Here is a 24,090-nt window from a genome sequence, read left to right as displayed (position 1 = left end):
AACTTGTTTTTTTTTTCCTTTTCTCAATAAAAAAAAAGAAAAGTAATTGATGAAGAGATCACAAATTTGAGACAAGTATAGGAACATAAAAGGAGTTTTCGGGGAAAGGAAGATGTACACATGATGTAAATATAGTACTTTTGAATAAAATCCTAAAAATATGAACATAAAGTTTCAACTAATAAGAACAGTTCCTATGACAATTTCTCAGAAAATTCGGAAACAGTCAGCTTCAAGACTCAACAATACCACTTTTGAGTATATACCCAAAGGGTGCTCATTCATACCACAAGGACATGTGCTCAACTATGTTCATAGCAGCATTGTTTGTCATAGCCAGAACCTGGAAAAAACCCAAATGCCCCTTTGACAGAAGAATGGATAAAGAAAATGTGGTTCATTTTGGAGTACTACAGAGCAGAAAAAATAATGACATCTTGAAATGTGCAGGCAAATGGATGGATCTAGAAATCATCATATTGAGTGAGCTAACCCAGACCCAGAAAGACAAATATCATATGTACTCACACATAAGTGACTTTTAGAATAAAGCAAAGAAAAACCAGCCTAAAATTCACAATCTCAGAGAACCTAGACAACAAAGAGGACACTAAGAGAGACATGCATGGATCTAAATAGAAAGGAGAAAAAGGCAAGCTCTTCTGAGTAAATTGGGAGCATCGGGATCACAGGAGAGGCAAAAGGGGGGAGGAGCAGAGAAAAATGTATAGATCAATAAAAGCAATAAAAAAGTAAACCCAAGTCACCTAATCCGCTTTTAGAATTTCAAGTGCATTTCAATTAAACAAATGCAACCCAGTTTTTATGCATTCATAATGTCTTTCAAACTGGTAGGTCTTCAGTATTAACAATTGGATCTCATTTTGTTTAGTCTTGAACTTTCTAGTGATGTATTTGACTAAACACTGTATGCTAGAATAAATATTGCTATCTTTCACATCCAAAATAAAAAAATCCAGTTTCCTGCCTCCAACGCTCAACTCCAAAGATCAGAGTGTGTTCTGCTATACCCAGTTTATGTGGTGCTCCTGAGAACCGAACCCAGGGCCTGATGCTTGCAGTCTACTAACTGCCCTATATCCCCAGGCAGTGGAGGTCACACTTTAACTGACTTATTTCATTCATCTATAGAATGACCTGGCCATACTTGTTCACCATCATGCTTCCCTTACCTCGTGGTAATAGCACATACATGAACTTTCTTAAGATTTGATTTTCTCATCTGTAAAATGACATTACTGATGATATGCATATGAAATAATTTACTAAAAATAATGGATCAAAACAAGAAAACCTCAATAAATCATGTATGGTTTCACCGGTTCCTTTCCTTTTTCTTCCTTCCTTCTGTGCCTGTTGCTATCATGAACTCTCAGAAGAGCATGGCTGAAGACTTAGGGATTGACGACTCTAGTTCTAGGTACCTGGGTGTTTGATGGATGGGAATCTGAGGCTCCAATTTGCCTAGCTAAACAAAATGATATCCAGGATTAGCAGACATGGCTTATGACTTTCAAGAACCACATCAAACCTGAGCTGGCTATCCCTCCCTTCTCCCTTCCTTCCTGGGAGCCTCGCCCCATTCCTAGTTTTCACATAAGCTGACAATGTGTTCTTCCCTGTAATTTCCTCCATAGTCTAGGACAGTTGGATCCAGGCACTGCATGAAGATTCTGTTACCTTCACCTGTGAAACCCCAGCGGACAGTCTAGAGCCTCCAGGTCATGTTTTTCCCAAAGTCAATCTGCTGGGCTGAGGAAAGCAAGCTCAGAGGTCCCACAACTCTGGCATTGTTCATGTCTTCTAGAGCCTGGCTGCCCCTCTCAGGTCATTTGGCTACAAATTCTTCTGAGGCTGATTAAGTACGGATCAATGTGTCTGCAGTGTTTACTTTTCCTGAGTAGCAGGTCCTATGAGTGCAGCTGCCAGCATGCAAGGGGCTGTGTGTGCAGGAAAAGTTATCTTTAGACCAAAGGCAGAGGACAGTGGAAGTAAAAGCTGTACCACAATGTTCCCATGAGGTCAGGACAACCAAATTCATCATCACGTTGAAATGCCTGGTGTTTCCTCTTCTATAAACAAGATCAGTTTGCGGGCCAGTGCACTGGAAAGAGATCTGAGTGGCATGGGGCTCAGGTACGGATACGCCACACTGAACTACCCATGGCTGAAGTGGTCACATGACAGCCTCACTTGACTGACAATTCCCTTTGCATATTGAATCTTCACAACGGCCTAAGGAAGAGCAAAAACACAATTTCTGGACTTGGTATCCTTTAACCACGAGTGGCTACAGTCACAGAAGCAAAGGCAATATAGCTCCAATTTGTCAGGGCAAATACTGAAACCTGCATCTGCTAATTCTGAAACTCTGCACGTACCAAAGTCAATGAGTGTTTTGTCTGGAAATAATTTCAAACTTGCAGGACTGTTGCGAGGATTAGAAAAGTTAAGAGCATCCATACGTCACTGCCTAGCTCTGCCTGTTAGCATTCCACCTCATCTGCTTCTGTTCTTCAAGGATGCTATTTTTAACCTCAGGGGAATGCTTTCCTTCTTGAAACTTTAGATTTTGTTTGTGTTCAATGAAATATTTGCTTGAATTGTGCACGTATGCGTGTGTTTGTGTTTATGCACACGTGTGTTGATGCACACATGGTTGCTGTCTGGGATCATCAGGAAAATGTCATGGATTCATTCACCTTCACACAAAGCTTTGCTTTCAATTAAAAAGTGCTTAGCAAGAGAAAATCCCAGCTTCAGAATCCCCAGATGATGGGACTGGGTTGCAGCTCACTGGTTAAGAACATTTGTTGTTCTTGCAGAGGACCTGGGTTCAGTTCCCAGCACTCCAATAATAGTTCACAATCACTTGTGTCCTCTTCTGACCTATGCAGGCACCAGTCACTCATCTAGTGTACATACATATGAACATACATGCAGGAAAATACTCATAAGTAAAAATAAAATAAATAAATCTAAAATTTTTAAAGTGTTACTAAAATAAAACAAGCAACTAAAATTAAAAGAGAACCAAAGCCAAACTGACTCACCTGTGCCTGGATTCGCTCTGCTGAACTAATAAGCAGCTCTCCGTAATGGGCATCAAATTGTGAATCAGAAAGACCAGATCTCGAGAAGCCATTAAATTGCTAGCATACGAGCATGGTCCCCAGAAGGAGAGGGATTTACTCAAGGCCACTTAGTCACAGCACAGCAGCGAACTGAGAGTCTTAATGTAGATACTTGTATATCTGAAACAATTTAGCTGTCCAACCCGAACCACTGTGTCTCCTGGTCAGCGCTGTGCCTCGGGCTGGACTCACCATCTTCACGTTTCCTTTGGACCTTCAATTATATGCTAGCTTACTCTGAGCAGCATCACTCCCTATGTGACTGCAGCCCAGTTCCCCAGGAGATTATACCCACTCTTTTGATGGGGCTCAGACTCCGTTTCCCACATGGCCCATTCATGTTTCACGTGCATTTGTGAGTAACCAGCGTTACTAGATTAAGCACAGGATTCAGGCTTGATGGCATGGTATCAATATCCCTGAATGATTAACAGGAAAAGGTGGCCTTGCTAGGATATAGGTTTTCCACAAGTTACTAAACTGGTAGTGGTGAAGTACAGATTTAGACACACATCTGACTCCAAGTCAGCATTCCTTGCTGTATGCAGAACCATTTCCAGCTAACAAGGTAAGATTCTGCACAGTGTCAGGCTGTCATTTCAACTCCATCATTAGCTAATTTTGTAGACTACCATGACAATGGCAAGCCTCCAACAACTGTTATCTCAGATGGATATTTACTTGACCAAACACAGCACTATTTGCTTTTCAAACGTACTCTTTAGACAGTAGCACCATCATACAACATGAGGTTGATCCATTTTACCAAGAGCTGTGAAATTTTCTACCTGCTGTCTGGAACAGGTTTACAGAAGTCAGGGAGTTATGACCTATGGATAAATTTGGATCAGAATGTTGTGGAAAAACAAGCTTTATTGGAACACATTTATTTACAAATGTTCACTTATGTGTTGTCTATGGCCATCTTTGTGCAATGACAGGGAGTTGAATAGTTCTAACAGATATATAGCCTGCAGTGGCCATTTACTAAAAAAAGTATTAATTGATCCAAGATTTAGGACATTCTCTCTCTCTCTCTCTCTCTCTCTCTCTCTCTCTCTCTCTCTCTCTCTCTCTCTCTCTCTCTCTCACACACACACACACACACACACACACACACACACACACACACACACTCACACTCCTCTCTCTCTCACGGACACACACACGCACATACAGCATTTTTTCACCCACCCTGTGATGGCTGAACTTTCCTGCCTTGTAATGAAGTCTACCTGGTCAGTAATTCACCTTTCTTCAACAGTCTTTATAATTAGCTTGAGTTGCATTTGAAAATTTCTTTTTTCCATAAATGCAATGGGTAAAGTGAGTTATTATTGATGATGATGGTAATGATTTAGTTTGAAGTTCAGAATGATTTAAGTGAAGGTGAAAACACAGAAAGAAAATACATTAGTAATAACCTTTGGATGCCTTCTCTTCATGGACTTGCTCACTGTGTGAGGAATGTTGTAATAGCTTTATTTTATACAAAGGTTAGAGTCCAGAAGTTAAAGTCACCAAGACTGGAAAGATTGCTTGATATCCAACTCAGGTCCTGTTGAACTGAACACCGATTCTATGTCTCTCACGAGGAGTGTCAACAGAGAGTGCTGTGTACCTGGCAGATGATTCTTAAATATTTTCTCTTCTTTCATTCCTTGTTCCTCCCTTGGACATCAGTCTCAGGTATATACGATTCTATTGCAACATCATGGGCTTCAGTATATGAACCAGAATGGCACATATCCTAACCTTGTGAAAAGAACATACATTCAAAGAGTCCAACTTTCAATATCAACACTCAGGTACTCCCTCAAATCGTAGGCATGGCTTTCTCTGGTGAACTGAAGTAGGAAAGTAGAGAGGCCTAGGGCCTCATTTTCACTCAGTACAAGTAGGAAGAAGGAAAGGGAAGAGGATACCCACTTGCCAGAAATAGGAATGGAGTATAAAGAAGAGAGACAGAGGAAAGAAGCAACCGCCATGCGCTTTCATAATCACTCCAGCCTTTGTGTCATTTCTTTCATTCACGTTTTTCATCACTAATTTATTCAAAGCTGCTACTCAGCATCCACTGTGGCCATGCCTGCATTTGTTCTGGGGCTGCAAGCTGGACACGGTCTTCTTATCATCGTTAATTCTCAAGGTCTATGGAGAACATAAACTTACTTTAAAACACATGTATAAATGTCAAAATATTATGGTATGGAGTCTATAAAGTGGGAAGAATGAAAGAGAGAAATTCTCTGTGGTGTGGGATAGTTATGTAGAAGATGCCATTTAAGTGCAGATATCAGAGTGAGTGGGAGCAGTCAGAGTAGAGAAGAACATTCTAGGAGCAGCTATGTGTGTGTGTGTGTGTGTGTGTGTGTGTATGTGTGTGCATGCGCATGCTCACACGTGCCATGAAGGTTTTGCATGCCAAAGGCAGGAATGTTAGGATGAGACTTCCTATGACAATAGAGCAAGAAGCCTTTGGAAGGCTGTAGAAACAACAACAAAAACAGGTTATTAAACTCTTGTAAAATCATAAGTGCATAAAGAAGGTTCCAACATTGTCTAAATAAGCAACATACTTCCCACTTATATCTGAAGGATAATTACTCTGGATGCAGGATAGGGGATCGGTTGCACTATATGGGGAAAGACTTTCGAGGAGAGGCTTTTTGCAGATTCTAAAGCTGTGGTTCTCAACCTTCCTAATGTTGTGGCCCTTTAATACACCCTCATGTTTTGTTTACTACCCCCCCCACAAACCATAAAGTTATTTCATTGCTACTTCATAACTGTGATTTCATTACCATTGTGAATCATAATGTAAATATCTGATATACAGGATATTTAGTATGTGACCCCAGTGGGGGTCACAACCACAGGTTGAAAGGAGGCAGGAATCCCAAATCACAACAGAAGAGAAGAGAATGGGAATATAAAAAAAAATCACCATTATCATACTTAACCTTTTGGAGCTAATTGCCAAATAATTCTTTCATTTAAGAAATAAGACCATCAATGGTGGGGGCTCATATTAAGTGGATGAGAAGAGGCGAAGACATGCCTGGGATTTGAATAACTTTTCAGGCTGAACTCTAAAAAATTGAAGCCCCTATGCTTTCTCCATCTGATCCTTCACAGAAAGCTGGGATAACGAAAGTGTTCATACTGGCTGTTCTTTGCTTTTTCATCTTCCATCATCATTTTCAATAGCACAGTAACCCAGTGCTGGGCCCCTTGGAAGAACTTAGCCAGTGTAATAAACCATTGTAGACTGAACACTCTTAAAGAGCTCTCATCAGCCTGAGCAAACAAGGTTCAGATATGGGAAACAACTTGTTCAAGGTCACACAGTACAGCAGTGACAACCACTGGTACCCACGGGTCCTACTGTCCTCAAAGAGCCCCAGAAATCTCACTTTTTTCTTGGCACTTCAAAGATAACAGTAGTCAAATGCCACTTGCTTCTTGATTTGGAAAAGAGCACAGGTTTTATTTTTAAATGAATATGAAGAGGGCACAGTGAGTTAATATGGAATCCCAAATGCTACGCGAGAGCTGTTTCCTCCAGCACAGGGATTTGCCTTTCCTGGTATTTTTATCTATTTCTCCTTGACTGGCTCACACATGCTGGGAGGACCACAGGGAACTTCCGACTAACTGCATTTGCGAGGAGGAGCTTGGATGGCAGCCACAGAAATGGGGGGAATAGTGCTGGGATGTTGGGGAGGAGAAGGTGAGAAGCATAGCCCACCTATGCTGAAGTCATCCCTGTGTCTGTGGCTAACACTTTAAGAAACAATGAATGTGAATGGAAGATCTTGTGCAAAAGATTCAAACAGTCAGAGCCCAAAGCAATCGTGTTCAAAGGAGAGGGAGTCCCACTTACACACAGGACAGAGAGAATGGAGCTCCAAAACTGGATTTCACAAGACCCTGTTCTCCCTGCTACTGTTCCAGGTTTCAGAGAATAGAAACCTGGGAAACTGGATCTGAACTAATGTCAATTAGTGGCTTGACTTGAAAAGAAATGTGAGATTCAGATTCTCCCATCCCTAGACACACACTGGACATAGGGGTCCTTCCTTGGTAGTTAAGCTCTGTTTCAATGTCCTTATTTCATCCTTATATCTGCCTGAATTATTTATAAATTATTAATTTAATCTTTAGAACTCTCTTTGTGACTATTAGCCTTATATCCTCATTTTATAGTTCATGGAGTTAATACACAGTAATGTCCAAATCACATGTTTAATAAGACACTAGTAAGCATCAGGGATAGAATTCTAACTCAGGTAGCTCAGTATCAGAACCCATATTATTAATATTGTCTTCTTCTGTTCTGGCAGTTCTGATGCCTCTCAGACTTTCCTTGGTTCACTTTAATACCGTGTATTTTCCCCTGTAATGTGGTGAGTGTTGCAGCCTCATCACCTCCTTTACATAGTATAAGAAGAGCTAAGAGGGACCATAGCCCTTGTGTGCACAACTGTAGCATCTGAAGAATTTGGACATTGGATGCTAAGTTCACTTGGCTGGAACAGAAAGCTTTGCTATGACCTGGTCAACATTATGTCTTCAATAAAAGATCAGCAGTAGCAGCCTCAGGGATAGCAGCGAGACTGACAGCCTCACAAGGTCAAGAGCAGTATTAAAAATGCAATGCCAAGACCAGTGTCACCTGCCTGTGAACCAGCACAAAAGGGAGGGAAGTTTACTCCTGGGTCTAATGGATTTCTTGCCTCATTTGACTCTCCTCCTCACTGTGTCTTTTTCCTTGCTGATTTTCATCAGTTAATTGCTTCATATTTTTATATAGTAAAACCTCCACATGGATAAGGAGTTTTAAACTTTCAGTTGATTTTGTCCCCCGTGTGGCTGCGTTTGTAGAAATGTTTATGCTATGTAGGTAAGGAGGGGAGAGGAGAAGGAAAGACAAACTAGGAAATGCGGAAGGAACGAGTAGAAAAGGAAGGAGAGGGAGAAAGAAGGGATGATGAGAAAAGAATGAAATGAAAGAAGGAAGAGAATGTGGCAATAAATAGAGACAGAGGGATAGGAGAAAAAAAGACACAGATTAAAAAGAAATGGGCAGATACCTGAGTAAACACGGGATCCTGCAAAGAAGAGAGATGTGAGCCAGAACCGAGTAGAGGAAGAACCCGCTGCTGGTGGGACACAATGGGAGAAAAGATGGAGGAAAGGCTTGGGCATGCTGTAGTGGGCAGGGCGAGGGAAGGAGGACACAGATGCCACAGCCCTGTTCCTCTCACTATCCCGAGAACACAGCCAGGTCTCCTCGAGTGTCTGGGGGCAGTGGGCCAAGTCCTTTGTCTTGCGTCCTGTTGCTTGCTTTTGCTTTCCTTTTTAAAGTTTAACAATTTATAGGGTGCATGCTCAGTGATGGATGTTTTTCCAATCAGCTGCAAATAGCCCAATCTTTCTGAGGAGACCCACCATTCTCTGCTTCTCATTTTAGCTGTGGGATTGGAGGAGGGAGAAGACAAGTTAAGAATCATTGATCACTAACTTCTAAATCTGTGTGCAATAGATCCCTGAAAGCTAGAGTGTAGGGTGGACTGTGAAGCAGGATCTATTATTTCAAGGGCTGTAGAGGCTGAAAATTTCTCCTTGGGGATGTGTCGATGGAAGCACTTCCCATATGGAGCCCTTTTTCATGACAGGTACAGAGGGTACAGAGAATAGAATCGAAGCAACGAGAACTGAAGTCACATTAATAATGTCTACCTCCATTTTCCCCTTACACTGTGATGGTTTTTATATAATGTGTTAAAAATCAATAGCCAACTCGAAATGGCAGCTTCAGCCATTACAAGGCCCATTCTACAGATGAAGGAATGTAAATAACTTGCCTCAGGGCAAAATGTGCTCAAAGGTGTGTGATTCATGCCATTGCTATGAAACGTCTATCACGAACAGATGTTCCTACCTCAGGCAATGCTTTAGCTCCCTTCTGTGCAAAGGTGGTGGAGGGCAGACATTCTTACACCTTCAGAACCCACCAACATCCATGATTAACCATAGTTATCATAACGGCAGTCAATGCAAAGTGACAGGCAGGATCCTCCTTTCATGGAGTGGTCAAACCCTGTTAATCTGTACCAACCCTGGGCGTTTAATACATGCTTACAGCCCAGGGTTTCTTTTGCAAACACCACTTCCCAGTTGCTAATTCCCTAACCTTAAGCAGTACTCCAAGATGAGAAATTGCTTTTGTATATGTTCTCCAGAAATATGCTGTTTTCTTGTATACTCCATGGAATCATCTGAGAACTACAGACTTTAGCTTAAGGTGCAACCCTGTAATGATTCTTCTTCCAGCATATTGATATCCCTTATATCGACTGTCATGGTGATGAATAAATGTTGAAAACCCTCTTTAACAGGTCATATAATGCCTTGTCGACAAGGGCCAACTTCAAAACTTTCAGGTTTAGGTAATCAAAGCATCCTGGACAAGTGTTTAATTCTAACCAAAGAACCTATATATTTACACTTCAGAATATTCCCTTTACACTTTTGCTGCTAATTTTGCAAAATTAAATTGGTAGCCCATGCTAAGAACCTATAGTATGGATTACCCTGCACACATCTAACCTAAATATGATTTATTTTTAGTCCTAGTTTCCTTTCAGCATGATTATTGCTATTTCATTTCCTATACTGAAATTTCAATATGAATAGATTCAGGGAAAATTGCCTCTAATTATTTTGGGGGATGATTCAGGCAGGGCAGGGAGTAAGTAAGGAATGGAACGGAAAAGGCAGGATTGACAGTCAGTAGTGTGATCAGTCCTGGATCCTGGGTTCAGTGCTCATTGCGCTGAAACAAATTTACATTTGGTATTTATCGTGAAATCTGCCGCCTGGACTTTGTAAATCCGCATGGCAGTTCTGGAACTTCCCAAGGGCTCGACTGATTACCTTTGCTGCGGCGGCGGCTGCGGTACTGCTCTGTGTAGAAAGTCAGCTGTGTTTCATCATCTGCTTCTGAGCCCGATGTCCCCTTGCTTCTCCCAAAGCTGAGTCCCCCTGCAGAGAAGCACCATCCATGAGTCAGCCTTGCAGGACTCTAGAAGCTGTAAACCCCCAGCCACCCTTAAGACCCACAGCACTTCCTCATGTTTCTCACTGCTGATCCTCAGTGACCCAGGAGTCTGCATGATTAATGGAAGTAGTTGAGACTGGCAGTCAGGCAGGACTGGGTTCTAATTATATTTCAGCAGCTTCCAAGCTATATGACCTTGAGGTGCCATCTCACCTTCCTAAACTCTGCTATTTCTACAGAAGCGGAAGTAACTCTTAACCATGTGGATTTGCTTTGAAGATGAGGAAGAAGCATGGCACGTAAAAGAGGAGGTCCACAGTGGGTGCGAACAATGGAAAACTACCATTTCTATATATGATGAGCTTAACTCTAAAATTCTCCAGGCAGCTCAATTTCACATACATTTCAACCAAAGGCTTAGAATATGGCAGGCTCAAAGCCTGACACAGAGACACAAAGATAAACGCCACTCGGCTCTTACCAGGCAGTGTATCATAAGCTAGTCAGGGGGACAAATGGGATCCTTAGGAGTCTTAAGCCTAATTCATGGCTTATGTTTTTCACAAAACGAGATGCTAGGAATATGGGAAGAAGCAATTCATTTTAACTTGGAGGGCCAAGGAAATCTTTATAGAGGAGTGAAGATTTAAGCCATGGTTTGAAGGATAGATGAGGCTTTGGCATTAAAAAAGGGAGTTTCCAAGAGCCACCTTGTGAAGCATCGCTGAGAACATGGAGCTGGGCAGATACAGGCAACATCAAACACAGGACTGACTAAAAATAAGGTTGCTCATACCACACTGAGGGAGGCTTGAGTGTTCCACCAAGGTGGGCATCATGCTGGGGTCTTTCCTCTAACTGTCACAGAAAGTCCCAGAGCAAAAATGCATTGATTATCTGTGCGAATCAGAAAGGAAACTCTGAGCTTCCAAGGAATGGAGTGTGTGTCAGGCTCAGTGAGCAGCTAGAAGGCTTTGTGATGACCCAGAAGGAGAGGTACAACCTGAAATGGGGACATGTACAGAGTGGATGGGAAAGGGGGCGGACATGAGAACGGCTGCAGAGATGGATTCGGAGGAACATTTGGGGAGAAGGACAATGACTCACAGACGATGAATAATGGAAAGGGGCTGGTAAGAACGATGCCCGGACACTAACATCGCTGATTCTGAATGGAGGAGAGCAGGAGCTGCTATTCTTAATCTTCATGTGTTTTGAGTTCTGTATTTGCTTATTAATTTGTTAGTGAGGGAAGGAGGGAGTTGATGAGTTGAGTCAAGTTTTGAAGATATCTTTTTATGTTGGTCATTCTGGCCTTAAAGCCTTGATCCACCTCCTCTGCCTCCCCAAGTGCTGGCATTACAGGCACGAGGAATTATGCCTGGCACTATTCTTAGAATTTTTTAAAGATTCAGTATTGTACTGATCTAATGGGAGCTCACCAAGGCCAGGGGTACTGGAACTGAACCAGCATGTGAACAAACCGGACTCTGTGGCTGACAATGAGGGCTGACTGAGAAGTCAATGATAATGACACTGTTTTTTGATTCTACTGCATGTACTGGATTTTTGGGAACCTAGTCTGTTTGGATGCACACCTTCCTAGACCTGGATGGAGAGGGGAGGACCTTGGACTTCCCACAGAGCAGGGCACCCTGACTTCTCTTAGTACTGGATAAGGAGGGGGAGAGGGAGGGAAATTGGAGGATGGGAGGATGTGGAACTTTTTAATAAATAAAGAAAGAAAAGAAAAAAAAGAAAAAAGAAAGATAAGGTATTGAAAACTATGGATTAAGACAGTGAAAAAATCTATACCTAGAGAAGAATGAAGGAGGTCCGAGATCCAGAGCATGGTGAGGGTAGATGTGTGGACAGGAAAAGGAGGCGCATTTTAAGGACTCGGACATCAGTTGTACAAATCACAGACTATCTCTAGGGAGACTGAAGTATCTGGTAAAATTGGTTTTCCTGGATAGAGAATTAAGTGACTGTAGAATAAGGTAAGAGGGAGGCTACACCACCCTATAAATCTTTTGTATCTTTTTAATCAAACACCATACAACTGATTACCAATTCAAAAGTTGCACCTAAGGAAAAGAAAAGCATAAATTAGTGGAGAATGTTGTTCAATTCACAAAGGGATTTACTCTGTAGCTTTCTTGGATGGGGTTTGAAGGGACATCCATCACACTGATGTCACGATTGCAGACATTGTCCACACCATGGCATTGTGTTTGTTTGCTCCAGCAATGTTGCTGGAAGATTTGTCTACATGACAGCATGAAATCCTCATGGGAATAGACTCACTAGGGAGGTGTAATTTAATTAGCAATCTAGATAATTATTCTAGTTTGATTTCTGTGTCTGTGATCAAACACTGACAATTCAGAGAAGGAAAGGCTTTATTTCAAGTTATCACTGAGGGAAGTTGGGCCAGGAACTCAAGAAGGAATTTGAAGCAGAAATCATGGAGGAATGCTTATTTCTGGCTCACTTGCTGCCTTGTTAAGGTTCAGGTAGCTTCTTCATACACTTTAGGACCATCTGCTTAGAGAATGGGGCCACCCGTTGTGGGCTGAGTTCTCCAACATTAGACAATAATCAAGACAATCATAGACATACACACCAGAGACAACAAATATGATGAAGACAATTAGAAAATTTGGAAGACGCAATGCTTAGGAAGATCATAATAAAGCAAAGTCATAAGAACGTGCTGGAGCAAAGACATAAGAACATGTTGGGGCAAAGCTACTTTTCTGAAGGGACATAACTGAAATTTAAGAGAGTTAGTCTTCAGGGCTTAGCTTTCTTGTCCTGAATATGGGGTCCTTAGTATTCAAATTGGCCGCTGTGCTCGATAGTTTTACATAAATGTAATACATGCTAAAGTCATTTGAGAAGAAGGAACCACAATTAGGAAAATACTTCCATAAGGCTGAGCTATAGTCATTTATAGACATCTTCTTACTTAGTGGTTGATAGGGGAGAGCCCAGTCTATTGTGGGTGGTGCCACCGCTGGAATCATGGTTCTAGGTTCTGTAAGAAAACAGGCTGAGCAAACCATAAGGAGCAAGCCAGTAAGTGACATTTCACCATGGCGTCTGCATCAGCTCCTGCCTTCATATTTTTGTCCTGTTCGAGTTCCTGTCCTGATTTCTTTCAATAATGGATGACAGTGTGGAAGTGTAAGCCCAATAAACCCTTTCCTCCCTAATTTTCTTTTTGGTTATTGTGTTTTATCACAACAATAAAAACCCTAATGAAGACAGCTTCCTTGAGATATCTCCAGAGGAAACCTTTGAAAATGTATTATCAGTCCAGCATCAAGGGGCCAAGTCCTGTGTGATCTGTATTCCTTTCCTCCTTCCAAATCACTGAACTCCTAGGAGGGTGGTTTAATTATATCTGCTTTACAGATGAGGTAACTAAGCTTCAGAAAAGAGAAGTGAATTAGTAATAATTGGAGCTGGGCCTTTCAGAGATGGGAAACTGGAGCCTGAGTGTGAGTGCTTTCACCATTTACAACACGGCTTTCCGTGTAACAGGCCATACATGTGGAAGATAGGTACTTGATCTCTCATTCTCCGCTTTAACATAACATTTTCTTCTTTGTTGTCATTTTGGCATTGCTTGGAATTGAACCCATGGTCTCTGACTTTTATCACAGTGATCTACCACTAAGTTATGGACTTAAGATAGCATTTTCATGAATGAAAGTGCAAGGGTAGCCTCAAATGATCTTTGCTCCAACATGTATCCTGAGCCATTGTCTCAGACATCATTTCCTCAGTTCTGCTGAAAAAAACAGCAGGTCTGAGAGGCAGTACAGGACCCCAGTTCTATCAAATGAAGCACCCCATTCAAAGGCTTTGAGAAGAAACTGCTAGGGACCCTTTAGAATTCTGGAAGTAGCTGAAAAGAATAAGGTCCAAGGCCTACTTTTAAAAAGTAACCATCAAAAACTTTATTGTCATAAAGATGGAACAAACAGGAAGGAAGAGGTAGTGGGGAAAAAGGGAGGACTTTTTTCATCTGCTTATTTCCCAGCCAGAGAGAAATGAAGATATTTGACAAGGCAACTCCAAGGACCAGGGTGAGCATCTGCTTATTGTGTGATATATAATGAGCTGCAGAGAGAAAGGGAGTATTGCCGGGCTACAGAACTATAACAGACCTCTCCTGTCGCTTTGAGCCACACCCTAACTTTTAGTCATTTCAGTGAAAGTCTTATTTCTTGTGCTTCCTACCCATGGCTCTACCTCCCTTCCACCTGATTTTTACCTTTCTTCTTTTGGCAAACAAACGATCTACTTTTCCATCTCTGTAGTGAATTTAAATGTTATGCATTATTCAGATAGAATTCCCTCTCTACTGCAATAGGATAGTGGAGGGGACAGAAGCATTACTAGACAATTCTATTGCAATAAGGAAAACTGCACCAGCATAGTGGTATTTTTCTACAGGACTTTGAGCTAAGCCTTTAACACATGCTATCTCATGTTATCCCCATGAGAACCTTAAGAGGCAAGATGCTCCTCTAATTCTCATTGTCATGGATGAGAACATGAAGACATGGGAATATTAAGTGATATGATATGTCCAGGGTCACACAATTTATAAGTAGTATGATCACCATTAAAATCTCAAAAGCAGCTCCCAAGTCTATTCCTTTAGACTCTGTTCTGGTATAAAATAAGATATGAACAAATACCCTACTTAATGTCCACATCAATCATGACAGCATCAGAAACCCATTTTATCCAAGTAGTGTGAAGCAAGGTAGGAAGTGGAAAGTTGGGGTTGCAGTTGAATATGTCGGCCTCCAAAGTCAGGTCGATAACTAGAATAACGTGGAGATGTGTGTGGGCGAGTGCACACATGTGTGCATTTATGGTCATCTGTGAAAGTCTGTATGTGAGGAAGGAATCCACATGCTAAGCACTGTAGCTTAGCAGGTCTTTTCCTGTATGCTATCATGAGAAGATGTTTTCCATTTCTCCCCACATCTCTTCTCAGGTTTGCAATAGTAACTCCTCTAACAAATCTAATCAGTTTAGCAAGATATTTGCTCTTTTCCATCCTTTCATATGCTTCAGAACACAGAAACCGTGTCTTGGGAGAACTCCCAAGAAGGATAGTTGCTATTCATCCTCCAGCCTCCTCTGACTCTTACCTCCCTTCTGTAAGTACTAAAGGACTCAGTTTCCGAGTGGAAACTGAGGGCCAGCATAGCTGCTTGTTTTCCAGCCAGTCTAGTATAAATATATGCAAACCATATATAATCTAAGTGTTCTAACAAGAACATTTAAAATGTAAAAATAGGGGTTGGAGAGATGGTTCAGTGGTTGGGAGCATTAGCTGTTCTTCCAGAAGACTGAGTTTCAATCTCAAGCACCCACAATGTTGCTCATAGTCATCTGTGACCCCATTCCCCAGGGATCAAATGCCCTCCTCTGGTCTCTGTGGGTACTACACACACAAGGTGAAAAGACATATTCAGGAAAGTGAATATGCATGAAATAAAAGTAAATAAAATAAAAAATTATAAAAAGAATTCAATTGAATCAATTTCATGGTATATTTCAGCAAATACATGAAAAATATTATGCCCATGCCTAACTAAGTGAAACTTAACACCAAAATTTTCTTTTTATTTCTTCATAAGTCCTTAACACTGAGTTTGTATGTCATGATGTCCCCATATAGACAACCATATTCCACGCACCCACCCTAGTGGAGAGCACGGTTCTGGAGGCACTGTGCAGTAAATACTACAGCAAAGAATATAGTAAGGACCTGGGCACAGGAGAATGATAAATAAACCACAGGCCTCATAAGTTGTAATTTTTATATGTAAATTACATAAATTACATAAAAGAAGATGAAGATGAGATTCCATTAAGCAACAATAACCACAGCCCTTGCTCTCAATGTTCTTAGGTTCAAGCTGGTCTCTTATTGGTTCAATCTGTTAGTCTTGAGAGGTTATATATGTCAGTAGAAGAAAAGTAAGTCATTGACATCAGATTTGAGTTATAATAGTATGTCTCACTAATTTGCTGTGTGAACTTGGGCAAGGTCCTTAACCACTCTGAACTCAAGTTTGACTGTCAGGTCACATGGTCATTCTGGGCAAAGTGTTAGGTTGTCCAAACACCTGACATTCATAACTTTTACTGGGCTTCATTAGGAGGAAAAGAAAATGCTTGGTAGTCACTCTTCCACTGTGACAACCCAGAAAGGTGGCAGCTATCCAAGGTCTATAGCCACTGAGTATCCATATAATCTGAAGAGGTGAGATGCCAATTGTGGACTGACTCGGAGGAGACTCAGATGGATGGCAAAGGGCTCTCACTGCTGCTGTGTTGATATAAAATTGATGATTTAGTGCCATAAGGTGGAGCCATTAATTACTCAGGGCTGCTCTAGGATTTCCACTTAATCAAAGCCTGGAAAAAGAACAGAAGGAGAGCTACACCTGCCAGAACCAGCTCCCAATTCTCTGTTCTGAGTTGTCTGGGAGGAAGCCACTGAAATGTAAGCCTAGGCACACACCACATGGCAAGCAGTGCTGGGCAGGGCACTTTCCATATAAAAACACATATGCACCTCACAGAGTTCTGCCAGGCAAGAGCAACTTCCAGCTTTAGTGATAGACAAATCAATATTTAGAATTTGCACAAAAGATTATAGAGGACAGAGCTTAGTTTTGAACTTAGTTTTGGTTTAATTCAACACCCTTGTTCTCGTGAAAAATTTGCTCAATTTTATTAGTTATTGAGGGCATGTAAAACAAAACCATTTCTAACAGGTCATTATGCCAGTTTGGTCTCTGGGAAAATACTGCAATAGAACAAACATTAGTGAAGACACTGAAAACCATAAACGGTTTGATGGCCGTGGGAATGAAAATGGGGTAGCTGTTATAGCAACCATTTTGAAAGTTTCCTACTCTGTTAAGCACATTTGCTACATAATTCAAGAATCTCACTCTTAGGCACATGACATTAAGTACAGAAAAGGTGAGTTAAACAAATAGTTGGAGGAGGACATTCATAGCTATGCTCTCCACAAAGCTCAAAGATAGTAATGGCAAATGTCTGTCAACTGATAAATGGGTAAACAAAATGTAGTCACATAGAATATTACTGATGTATAATAAATGCTGACATTTGAAACCATGCAGATATACCTCAGAAACATTTTAAAAAATGGGGGAAGGTGGATATGAAAGGCCACAGATAGTAAGATACTTGCCATATGAAACATCCCAAAAAGACAGAATTTCCTGTCTAAGACTAAGGGTTGCCAGGGTTAAAAAGAGGGAGCTAAGAATAGGGAAGGACGATTAATGAGTTCTGATTTCTGTTGGTGATGATTGTGCTTAGAACTAGATAGAGGTGATAGTTACTCAACCCTGTAAATGTACGAAATGTCACTGAATTGTGCACATTAATGTAATGAATAGTTCATTTTATGTTATGTAGATTTTAGTTCAAAAAATATGAAAAAGTAAAAGAAGCCCTCTGCTTGCTTTCTATCATCTCTAGACAGATGAGAGACACGTCACGTAGGAAAGGAGATGAGGGGCCTCTGGGACAAAGAGAGGAGGTGGTCCGAAACTTCCTTGATGGGGGCCAAGCTCTCAGATTTCCTGGATCCCTGCTTAGCACTTGGGATGGAGAGAGTAACCATGCAGCTCTCCTCGACCTCAATTTCACTCCAAATAGTGCTAGCAGCATAACTCATTTGTTTACTAACTAAACTAAAAGGTATTTACTAAGTGACCATACTATAAAACAGTCGTCTAATGCCACAAACAAAACAAACATCTCTCAATTTTTCAAGTTACTTTCCGGGGGAAGCATTTAAGATATTGGGAGCTATAACAGTGTTGAATTTAACAAAAGCTTCTGTGTGTCAAGTCTTGTGTGGATTTTGCCAATAAGTAGGTGAAGATATTCAGAAGTATTTAGAGCTTTCTGATGAAGACATAGCTAGTGGAAAACAGGGGCCTGATCTCAAGCTTGTTCTGGGGCAAAGAAGCACATCAAAACAAGTCTAAGGTCATATTATGAGGAAAGCTTGGGCAAGGGGGCACACGGCCTTTGCTGGATCTACAAGAAGTAGCATATTGCTCTTCTTTGCAAACCTCCGTTCTCTGCTTAGGCTTCCCTGTCTGCAGGCCTCTTCTGTCAGCTGCTGTTAGGCCTGCCTCTAACCTCTTCACACTCCATCTTCCATTCTTGCTATCATGATGGATGGTGGTGACATGTTAAATTATTCAAGCTCCATGTCTTCCTCAAGCTGATGACAGCAATATTACATTTTCAGATTGTCCCAAACTGCACCAGATAGAGAAATATGTGCCTAAGGAATTCAAAAACCCATCTGACCCCCAACCATCCAGAGAACATAAATGCTAACAGTCATGGGTGGAGAACAGAAACCAATAAAACGTTCAATGTCCTCTGAACCACACAAGTAGCAATTGTTCCCAGTCTGGAATTAAATCACAGATCTTCATATGCATTCACTTCTTAAAGATATTTTTATGTATTGTTTGTGTGTGTGTGATCATGTTCTAGGTGGTTTTTTTTGTTGTTTTTTGTTTTTTTTTGTGGGCATTGTTGCTGTTACAAAACACTCTGACCAAAAGCAATCTATGGAAGGAGAGAATTTATTTCATCTGACTCTTTCAGAAACTCAAGACAGGAAAAATCTGAAGCAGAAACAAGAAGGAATACTACTTATGGCTCAATCACTGGTTTATGCTCAGTTAACTTTCTCATATGGACAAGGCTCACCTACCTGGGGATGGTGACAACCATTACAGTGGACTGGACCCTCCCACGTCATTCCTCGGTTAAGGCTGTCACTTACAGATATGGTCAGTCTCATTTTTGCCAAATTTTTCTTTTACTGAGGTTTCTCCTTTCCAGATGATTTGAGTTTGTCTCAAGTTGACAATAAAAAACTAAGCAAGACAGTGTCTTTTGTATGCGTGCGGGAAGAAGAGCAACGTTGGATCTTGTCTAGAGAAATTTCAATTATCTTCTCTGAGACATGTCTGGATTTTCTCTAGTCTGGATATCACCACTTAAATTGGCAAGCCAAGGAGCCTCAGAATATGCCATCACATGTAATATTTTATTCTGCATAAGTTTTTTTTGTTTCTATGTTTTAAGATCAGATTCAGGACTTCATGCTTGCAAGGCAAGTGCTTTTCTGAACGGCAGTCATCTAGCTTATTCTTGGAGTCATTTAGACAACCACTGCTATCTGCCATGCATTGTGACTGGCACATGGTACAGAGATGACTACACACATGCTTCGATCTCAAATTTTGGCAGGTGAGAGTTAACTGTGCTACTTTGTCATAGTTAGGGAATCACAAGGGTAAGCGGTAAGATCTGCATTCAGAACCTGGCTTCTCTGAATTCCCAGGGGATTCTGCAGTATTTCTGGTTCATGCTGAATTTAAAAATTGTCTTTTATGGTGGAATATATTCACAAATAAATGCACAGTTAGACATGATTTTCATAATTTCACAAAAATAGAAATACATACACTTATAGAAGACATTAAAGTTATGACTTATCTCTAAAATAGAGTTTCATGAGATCATTAAAACACTGTGTCATAAATCTATATTTGCTGACAGGCACAATTCTCCATAATACATTGTTAAGAACAAAAGCATAAAGAGAAAAATACAAAGAGAAATTTTATGTACTTTCTGATACTTGATATTAATTCTACTCTGTAATATAAAAACAAATACACAGGTATATATTTTATGATAATAGAGACTTGATCCAGGACCTCATGCATTTTAGGTAAATTATCTGTTACTAAACCAAATACAAGCCCTAAAAATGTATATATTTTAATTTAAAAAGTAAAAAGCTAGGCACAATGGTGCACTCCTTTTTATCACAGTGCTTTTGAGAATTAAGTAGGACGGTTAAAAAAAATGTTAAGACCAGCTGAATAGTCTAATCTTCTCTAAAGGAATCAATTAATCAATCAATAGATCAGTCAGACAAAGGAAGGAAAAATTCGTTATTAGATATTTATAATGCTATAAACTATAGTGTAAAAGCTATAAAAGTACATGGCTTTTCTATTTCTGAACTATATACTTTAAGCATTATAGGCACACAGTGATATTTGGAGAAATATATTGAAGTGCTACTGGTGGTTGGATCCTTTTGAGATCTTTAAATTTCTTTTCTCATTTTTTTTTTGTTTTTTTCCCCTTAATAACTCCTTTATTGACTGTTTGAGAGTTTTACCCTGATTCCATTTATCTCCTGGTCCCTTGTACTCCCCTCATCCCTGCCATGCCCCCTCCCATGCAAGAAAACAAATCAAAGCAAGCAAACAAAAGAAAAAGCAAAAAAAGACCAAAACAAATAAACAAGCAGAAAAACAAACAAAACACATAACAAAAACAAAACAAAATCTACAACAACACAAAAATCTCTTTGCTTCTTCTTCTTTCCTGCTTCTCTAGAACCTCTTCATTCTTTCTGGGGCCATGGATGCTTTTCTGTGCCATAATTTCCCTCCAATAAATTCCAATATTTGTCAATTAAAAAATAGTACAAATTACATATTTCTTTTTATTGCATTAGTTTAAACCAAGTCATCATGTGACCTCTGCTGTAAGATGAGCCTCCCAGGAAGAGAGAGCATATCATTTCAAGAATGAATATCCCGATTTTTTTTGTCAAATTTTGGTTCTACATCCTACAAAAACTCTTCAATCAAATTTAACTTATTGTTTAATTAAAATAAAACATTGTCTTTTTAAACATCCCAGAGTTAGACAATGAAAGATGTATCTTCTAAAGTGGTCTTTCACAAAATCTCCCATTCTAATTTTTCTGCCTTCTGGCCTATATGAGCTATCACTCCCATCAAAGGCAGAACTTCTGGTTTCAGTTCTCACTCTGCACTGACCTCTGGGATTAGCCTCAACCCACTTACCATGGAGAAAAGACGGAGAGACCTGCCACTGCCTTGTGAGAAACTCAGCCATGTGAAGGGGTCATTAACAACCCAGAAGAGACTGATTTTCAAAATACCTTAGCCATCCCTGGTGGCAAAATGTGGGGGAAGTAGATTCTATAAATAATTAAACAAATAGATAGATAGATAAATAAATAAATAATAAATAAATAAAATAAAAATTCTAATTGATTCTAACCCACCTCCAGTACTGAGTTTTCCAAGATAGGGTCTGATTGTTGTGAAGCTGAGACAATACATGCCTCCTTTATCTTTGATGAACTCTTAAATTCTGGAATCTATGAGACAATGATTAGAGTTTTAAGGGACTAAGTCTAGGATGGTATATTTTGTAGAAGTAGATAATAAGAAAGCTTCTATATCTAGTACTATAAAGTTACTCAGTCTTTCTAAGCCCTTATCATCTGTATGTCCCATACAATGGAAAGCTGAACTCACTTTCCAGAGCCATGGGCTCTATGTCTGTTCTGTTACCAAGATGATAAGTGAAAAAGATATTAGCATCTAACAAATATTGCATACCACTTAACAATTTTAGTTCCTTCCTCAAGATAAGGATGTATTTGCCCCTCACGGCGACTGGATGAGCTTGGCATTGCTATTCCATTTGAAAGATAAGAGCAAGCAGGTCAGAAGTGACACAAATGGCTTGTTCAAGGTCATGTAGCTCGGAGACGGCAAAATGGAAATAGAATGCAAAGAGTTCTGGGGTGTGGCTTTTGGTTAAAAGGGAAGATTTGAGTCTCTGCTGTTGGCCAGGAATCAAGTTGTCAGCAATTTACATCATTCAGATTCTATTTATCCATTTGGAACAAGAAGGTCAGGTTGCTTCTTTATTCCATATGATAGTCTTTCAGAAGGCAGCTAGTGTCTATTCACAATATTTCCACTCAAGATAAACATCATTAATAATTCCTTCAGCTGTTTATCACATTCTTTGAAAATAGGACTTTTGGGATTTTAATTTATTTCAGAAAAATCATAGTACATAAAAGAACATAGTAACCAAGTTAAATATGATTTTTTTCCTCTTATTTGTATACTAACTTATGCACTTAATACACATATATTTTATAATATATGTGTACTGTTATGACTTAATATCCTGTGAGTTTTGTAAAATCTGAGTCATTATTTCTTTGTGTTTGAACTATGTATTGGGATACACTTACATGCCCATTATTTTTCTACTATATAATCTCTATATTATGCATGTGTATTTCTATGTGTGAACATACCTAGATCTGAATATTAAAATCTTCAGAACAAATGTACATCCAACAAAACATTAAGAAGAATTTTCTCTTAATAACAACTTTTTTTTTTGATCACCTATTCACCCCACTGGAAGCAATAAACATAGATCATTTGTGAAATTAAAATGAAGATTAATGTGTTTGTGTAAATATTCATCTCTAACATAATTTAATATCTGCCTCATTATTTAACCAATCTCTTGGTGCCTAAAGTTTTCAACGCTTCCTTTCTAAAGTTGCTGAAGATGAAATTAGAACTGCCAGCAAGCTATGTAAGCACTCTACCACTGAAATAAACTTCTAGCCTTAGAAAACTTTTTATTCAAAACATTGTTCCTTATAAAATATTTTGATCATGTGTTACCCTCCTCCAACTCCTCCTAGGTTCCCTTTACCTCTCACCCAATTTTGTACTTTCTTTCTCTCTAAAGACAACAAAGAACCCCTAAACTGAAAATCAGAACAAATAAAAATACAGTAAAACAAAAAATACATACAGACACACAATAACAGCATAAAACAACCACCCAAAAAATGGAGTTCATTTTGTGCTGGCCAACTATGCCCAAGCAAGAGGTCTGCCCTAGAGGGTGAATGATATACTCAGTTACCCTCCATTGAAGAAAACTGATTAGAAAGTTTTTTTTTTTCTAAATAGCCATGTGAATCTTACATAAAGAAGAGTTGCTATCCGAAACAGGATTGGCTTAGTTCATGTCTCAGATCCATATTGTCAATATGTTCTCTGACAGGATATGCCCACATAATCCAATCTTACTATGTGTAAGAGTGGCCACCCCACTATATCCTCCATTGTCCTCAAAGCACTGGGCATTGCACTATTACTTCAGAATCTTAGTGATTTTCATGTGCTTCCCATATTTTGAATTAATTTTGTTTCATTCTTGCAAACATAAAGTGAGTTTGCTCAAGCAAATGTGAATTTTGATGTCTAGCATCAGGCATGACAGCTCATGTGTGATCTGACCTGCCCTGAGCAAAAATGGGCTACCAGGTTGCTGGCCCTGCGTTTGAAACAATCGCACAACCAGGACTTCTGCAGTTGTGCTGAAAGCTGACTTATATTCACATGAACTGTGAATTTTGTTCACATGAACTGCAAACAAAACAGGTCTTTTTACTATCTGTAGAATTGATTTTTCTGTATCAACATAAAGAATATTTTGTACTGCCAAATTATATCTGTATGATTAAGCCCTTCCTTCTAGTCTTTCAAGATACTTTTTTCCTAACTGCCTGATCTGTCATTTTCATAATTCTTTGACTATATACACTCTAAGATAAACATGAGGAGACAAAACTAGTAGTTACTAGTATCTGCCAAATGTCAAGCAGCAGAACTAAACTAGAAGTTTGTTTTTGTTGAAAACACATTTGGTACATAAAGATGGTAACTAAGTACATGTGCTTAATCAGGTATTACTTACCAGGAAAACAATGCTTGAAGAGAGTATTTGACTTGACCAAGACTACAGAGTCAAACCAGGTATGGCATGTGTTTTTAATCCCAGTACTGTGGCAGCAAAAATAGGTAGGTATCTTTGAGTTCA

At 39.8% G+C, this 24,090-nt stretch overlaps 1 protein-coding gene across 4 annotated transcripts in view; it reads right to left on the bottom strand.

Moving 5' to 3' along the window:
- Astn2 (astrotactin 2) overlaps positions 1 to 24,090 on the bottom strand; it is a 1,041,512-nt gene that overhangs the window by 686,145 nt on the left and 331,277 nt on the right. For all 4 annotated transcript variants that reach the window (XM_026782391.1, XM_013348224.2, XM_026782390.1 and 1 more), the window contains one exon: positions 10,098 to 10,205. In XM_026782391.1, the coding sequence (XP_026638192.1) occupies positions 10,098 to 10,205 (108 nt within the window). The remainder of the gene's footprint in view (positions 1 to 10,097; positions 10,206 to 24,090) is intronic.

This window comes from Microtus ochrogaster, chromosome 10 (assembly GCF_000317375.1).
Source record: "Microtus ochrogaster isolate Prairie Vole_2 chromosome 10, MicOch1.0, whole genome shotgun sequence".
NCBI classification, from domain to species: domain Eukaryota; kingdom Metazoa; phylum Chordata; class Mammalia; order Rodentia; family Cricetidae; genus Microtus; species Microtus ochrogaster.
The sequence above is the reverse complement of the archived record's forward strand: the minus strand, read 5'-3'. Positions and strand labels throughout refer to the sequence as shown.